A 6150-nucleotide genomic window follows, 5' to 3' on the forward strand; every position below is an offset into this window, starting at 1 on the left:
TTATGTCACCGTCAGCGTGGACCAGGTGCGCGTTGGGCAGACCAGCACCAAGCAGAAGACCAACAAACCTACCTACAACGAGGAGTTCTCTGCCACGGTCACCGACGGCCATCAGATTGAGCTGTCTGTCTTCCACGACACCCCCATCGGCTACGATGACTTTGTGGCCAACTGCACCTTGCACTTCCAGGACCTCTTGCGCTCCGCAGGCCCCAGCGAGAGCTTCGAAGGCTGGGTGAGTAGCCGTCTCGAGGAGGAGCTGGAGTCGTGCTCCTCTCGGAATGAATGAAGGTGCTCGAAGTGGACTTGCCGAGCTGGGGCTTGTCCTTGCACGCCTGTGCTGCAAATGCACGCAGCCTGGCGTGCGTGCCTGCGTTTACACAGGTGTACCTTCGTGCGTCTGCTTGGGCTCCTGTGCTTTCGTTAGAATGCTGTGTAGGGTGCTGTTCCAGTGGGTGCATTTTGGGACCCTAAGAACAGAAAGTCTCAGCTGTCATAGCCTGAGGGTGAAGACCCTGTAGCTGAGGGCTGTGGAGTCTCTCCTCTTTGTAGACCAGCAGAGAAGAGACTTGCAGTACATAACCAGCAAAGTACACCTGCGGACTCACACGGTTGTGTCCCTTCCCTCTTTTGCTTGGCACGCAGGGACGTACTTGGGTACCTGAATCCTGGATCTGCTCAGATCTACACATGCTTGCACAATTGTTTGATGCGTGCGTGCAAATTTCTTTGACTTCTTAACCGAACGGCAGGACGAGTCTTGTGTCTGTTATGTACACCGCTGCGCTCGTTGAACACAGTTTCACTTACAGCTAATTCTAGGTTATTTCCAAGTAGATGTCACTTGCATCCGGCCCAAGAGAACCTCTTTTATGGCTTAGTCCTAATGGTAACTGAAAGGAATAGTACAGGCTCTAAAGTTGTGCCTTTGCTTCCAGTGCTGTAAAGGAGAGGGAAGTGGCAGTATTGATCCAGGCAGTAGTTTGCTTATAAGTATTAGGGTTAAATAAAAAAAAGGGGGGGAGGGAGCATCTCTTCTGGGTAGAGGAGGTGCAGAAAAGTTGAGAATTTCCGAGGTTAAGACAGATATTAACTTTTTGAGGCCAGGAAGTTCAGCACGCGTGGTCAGGTAACCACCACAATAAAATCAGCCATGGAGGAAAGGGAGCTGACACTGCAGAGAGCAGATAGGCATCTCGATCGTATCGCTGGGGCGAGCGCTGGTGCTTTCTGTTCTCAGCCGGTGTCTGTGACTGAGGCGTGATGCTGCACCTCTGGGGTGATTACAGGGAAATACCAGTCGCAGGGTTGATTAGTAGGTGTATGTTGGTGCTATTTTTTCTTTTTTCTTCCTCCTTAGGGTGTGCTTAGGTACCTATGGATAGGCTTGAGGTTCATGCGCTAAAAGTGGTCTCTCCCAGACAGTTACTGATGGGGTTTTGTGTCGGGCAGAGGGATCCAAGCAAGCCACTGACGAGCTGGCTCAGGTATTGCTCCTAACAGTTCATGGGGGTTTGCTCAGTGAGTACGTACCCGGTTTCCCGGGCTGGTTGTGCCGCTGGAGAGAAACTGCCCCTGGGACTTGTGCAAAAAAAAATAAAAAAATTTAAATACAGAACAGACCCCTGTGGGCCAGGGCAAAGGAGCGAGCTCAGGATAGAGAGCTGTGGTTCTGAGGGTTTTCTGCATGTTTGATTTGCTGGGGGTGTTTCTTCTCTGCTGTTGAGAGAGGCCCTGTCCTCTGAGGAGGCCGAGTCCCGCTCACGCTGGGTCTGCCTGCACGGGGGATTGGGCTGCTCTGTTGCAAAGGTGGTGGCCTTCTTCACATTACTAAAATGTCCGTAGTAATATTGCCCCGGGTGTGGATGCATGCTCGTCCAGGGGCCCACTGTTTCTTTCGTTTCATCCATCCTGCAGTGCTGATTTTTAGGGCAGGTGAGGTCTGTGGCCTGAAATGCTCGTTTGGTCTTTGGCGAGGGAGAGGTTTCTCATCCCTGCTGTGGATAGGCACCTGTTTCGTGAACTCCTGCACCTGTGAGTTGATGGGTGCAATGGGGTGGGAAATCAGTGAGGTTTTTTAACTGATATAAACTGATGTTATATCTGGGCACGTAGGACAGAGGCTAAGAGCTGCTGCTCTCCTTTTCAGTTAATGCCTAAAAATTACAACTGAGGTGAATTTAGTGGGGAGTGAGCAAGCGTGCATCATCTGTTCCCCTTCTCCTCTTCCCTCCCTCTTGACTTGCTTCGTTAGCATCTTATGTAGCGTGCAGCTGGGATCACATGATGACAGGGAACAGTATCTTGCCCTGAGAATTTAATATGTCTTGATAAATCTAGCAAGGCTGTCACGGGGTTTTGTGTAATCAGAAGGATAGGAAATGCTGGTTTGTACTAACCCAAGGTCCATGAACTTCTGGCATGATACAAGACACCGCAAGGGATCTGTGGCTGATTTGCCACACCTCCACTCTGAAATCCATCGTACTGCCCTTCTTCCATCCCCAAAGGAAAAGCTCATAGAGGCAAGGAAGGAGTGAATGGGGTGAAGGGAAAATTGGTGAATCCTCAAAGTTTAGCCTGGCTTACACTTACTTGGCTGTGCACGATTTTTCATTTTGATTTGAAATTGAATTTTTACAGTCACTTTCCAGAAGCAAGGACAACAATATATTGGTAAACTCCAAATGCTCCTTGAATTGATGACAGGCAAACAGGGCAGGGCAGCTGGCTGGAGAGCTGAGCCGCCAGGGATTACCTGGGACAGTCCCCCAGCTCACGTGCCTGGCCGGAAAGTTTCAGCGTGAGCTCTTGGGCTCAGGCTGCTCTGTTTATACATGTGGATTTTTCTCCTGCTGGAAAAAACAGAAAAAAAAAAAAGTGATTAATTGTAACGTGGGTCACCACCTCTTGTGACAGCGGCAGGAGGCGTCAGCGAGAGGCAAGGAGGAGCAGTCGGTATGCGAGCACTGGTGCTTCCCCGATGACTTGCAAGTACATCAATGCAATTATGACCCCAAAAACTTACGCAGATGAGTCAGTGTAGGGCCACGAACTGTCTCATCAGTAATGCTATGCACCTGAGTCATCCCACTGGGTACTGGGACAGAGTTCTCTGTTTGTGGGTTGCATTGAAATCCACATTCCAAAGACTCTTCAAAAGCGACCCTTTTTCTTCTAACCATTTTGATTGTTTCTCTTTCTAGTAAACACCTTAGCACAGTCTGGATGTTTTTTAATTTGTGTATTAGTTGTTAAACACATACTAACTTTACACGGATCAAGTCCGTAAGAGCTTACTAACTTCAACATCCTTCTCTCTGTTTCCCCTGTTTTATATTTACTCGTCAAGTTGCGGAGCAGTAGTTTTTTATTAATGTTGTCAATTAAATGCCATCGTGCCTTCAGCAGGCTTTAATGCAGTTAAAACCGGGAGCGAGAGCTCCAGTACCATGTTCTTTCTGGTAGGCGTTTTCCTGTGTGGGTGTGAAATTGTGCAAACCTGAATGGTAGCATTTTACACAGGTGCGCGTGACCCTGCCGGGTGCAACGCAGTAGAGAATTAAGCTGGCTGCTATCTGAAAGCTGTTATGTTATGATTTATATCGGGGTTGAAACTTGTCTTTTAAAGCGTTTGATTTTGCACTAGCATGCGCTAAGGTCTTTTTACTTGGCATATGCATCTTTAAGAGGTAGTGTCTCCTCTTTAATGGGGTGCAGTATTGGAAGCAGTCATACGTCAGTGAAACAACATATATAATGAGTTGTAACTGAAAGGGGAGATGTTTACAATACGTAGCATTATGCCTATGAGTTTTATGTAGTAGCTGAAGTAATTTTTAAGCTTGAGGAAGCGCTATTTACAGATACTGAATTACATTGTTACTAGGGAATTATTTAATTACGATTGTAAAAACTCTTAGTCCCTGGGCAGAGGTGCTGTATTTATCTAGGACTTTAACAAGGAGTTAAAATTAAACCTTGGTCTTGAAGTAGCAAATTATCAGAGTATAACGAAGGAAATCAGATAACAGATGCAGTATAAGATTAATGAGCCAATCACAACTTCCTGATGAGTTTGTTACCATTTGCTCATGTGTGCAGGAAGGGATTAAGACAAATAATTCTCATGCATTCCTTAACTCGGGCTCTTTTGCCTCTATCCTTTCCTATGATTTTTTTTTTCTTTCTTAAGGCAAACAGAATTGTGTTTTACCCATGTTTATATGCAATTGTATTTATTGAAGATTAAATTGAAGAGTTAAAGGAGAATGCAACTTCTTCCCCAGAGCATCATGACCTTGGCAGACAGCCAGGGTGCTGCAGGTCAAATACGATACGATTGCTTCTTGTTTTAACTCCCACTTTGCTGCAGAGTGTTCTCCAGGTAGGCAAAACTTGCATCAGGAAGCGAAAAATACCTCAGCTGTTGACAGATGCAGTATTTTGTGTCTGCATCAGCCTGTGCCCACCTGTAGAGATGGACTGCAGCTTGTGGAGTGGGAGTAAGTGGTGTTTCCTTCCACAGGCTGAGATAAGGAGCACCAGCAATCTGTCCATATGATTTTGATTTCCATGCCCGCAGCAAGCACGTACGTACTGCAGATCTCTGACCTGTGTGAAAGTCAGACTGCACGTTAATTGCAAGCTAGGTTAGAGTAAACTAAGCTCCTTCCCTGGTTCTTCAGAAGTTTTAAGTTGTTTCTGTAATTATTATTACTGATACACAGTTACTATGTTGAATGGGAATAGTGGAGGGAGAAACACCAGCTGCAGAAGGCAAGATGGTTTTTGAAAGGTACCAGAATTTTGGCTTCTGTTTCTTTCCTTTGGAATACAGCAGCCCTTTGGCCCTATGAACAAGCCCTTCAAAATGCCAGCAGAGTCCCGTGCACCAAGGCTACCCGAGAGTGCCCTGCAGCCTAAAGCAAAGGCTGTAATAAATAAATAAAGGAAAAATTGTTGCTATTTGTCAGGTATTAAATAATCCTGGGGTGTGTGACGCTAATAAGAGTTTTACTGATCAAGGCAAGGAGCTGACTATGTCACGAAGAACTGCACCTTTACTGCCCTGTTCTGGGACCAGAAGTGGAGCTAATTAGGAGTGTGATTTCTCGCTCATCCATGAGCTCCTCCCCAATAAATGGCCTGTCTGGCAACTGTGAGTGTCCTTGGAGAACATAACTGTTTTGCTTAAGAGCATGTTAGGCTGGAAAGATTTGGTCAAAGCCTGAGAAGAGCCAATTTTCCAGTGGCTGGAGCCACAGGGATGCCAGTAGGGGTCACATAGAATCACAGAATCGCAAGGGTTGGAAGGGACCTTGGGAGATCATCTAGTCCAACCCTCCTGCTAAAGCAGGTTCTCCTAGAGCATGTTACACAGGGCATCATCCAGGCGGGCTTTGAATATCTCCAGAGAAGGAGACTCCACAGCCCCCTGGGCAGCCTGTTCCAGTGCTCGGTCATCCTCAAAGTAAAGAAGTTTTTCCTCATATTCAACTGGACCTGCTTATGTTTCAGTTTGTGCCCATTGCCCCTTGTCCTGTCCCTGGGCACCACTGAGAAGAGTCTGGCTCTGTCCTCGTGACTTCCACCCTTAAGATATTTTTAAGTATTTATGAGGTCCCCTCTCAGTCTTCTCCAGGCTAAACAAGCCCAGCTCTCTCAGCCTTTCCTCATAGGGGAGATGCTCCAGTCCCCTATTCATCTTTGTTGCCCTCCTCTGGACTCTCTCTAGGAGTTCCTCATCTTTCTTGAACTGAGGAGCCCAGAACTGGACCCAGTACTCCAGATGCGGTCTCGCCTGGTCTGTGGGACTGGAGTTCACGCCCTGGCGTCAAACTGGGTACAGCAGGGTATGAGTTTGCCTGTCCTGTTTGGCAAGAGCAGTTGGGTGTCTGGTCCTGCTGTGGTACCAGCTTTCTCGTGTGTTCCTTAGTCTGTTTTTCCATAGCTGTGTCTGAGAACTGTTGCTTTGACGCTGTTGGAGTTGGGAAGGGCTCTGGAAATGCCGGAGAGGTGTGCGGGAAGGGAGCACGCTCTCCCATCAGTGCAGTTTGGCTGGGATAGGCTGTGCAGGTATCACCACGTCGCTTTCCCTGGCTGCGAGCAGCTGCCAAGCTGAAAGCTCAACCCAAACCCCACGGGAAG

The 6150-nt window shown here is 47.5% G+C and overlaps 1 protein-coding gene across 1 annotated transcript in view; it reads left to right on the top strand.

Moving 5' to 3' along the window:
• The window catches only part of LOC104131459 (protein kinase C eta type), a gene marked incomplete at its 3' end in the record, with an annotated part of 143989 nt that overhangs the window by 89303 nt on the left and 48536 nt on the right, over positions 1-6150 (top strand). Inside the window, exon 4 of the mRNA XM_035900171.1 lies at positions 16-235. Coding sequence (XP_035756064.1) covers positions 16-235 — 220 coding nt within the window. The remainder of the gene's footprint in view (positions 1-15; positions 236-6150) is intronic.

Source organism: Egretta garzetta, unplaced genomic scaffold, assembly GCF_000687185.1.
Source record: "Egretta garzetta isolate BGI_Z169 unplaced genomic scaffold, ASM68718v1 scaffold858, whole genome shotgun sequence".
Lineage (NCBI taxonomy): Eukaryota > Metazoa > Chordata > Aves > Pelecaniformes > Ardeidae > Egretta > Egretta garzetta.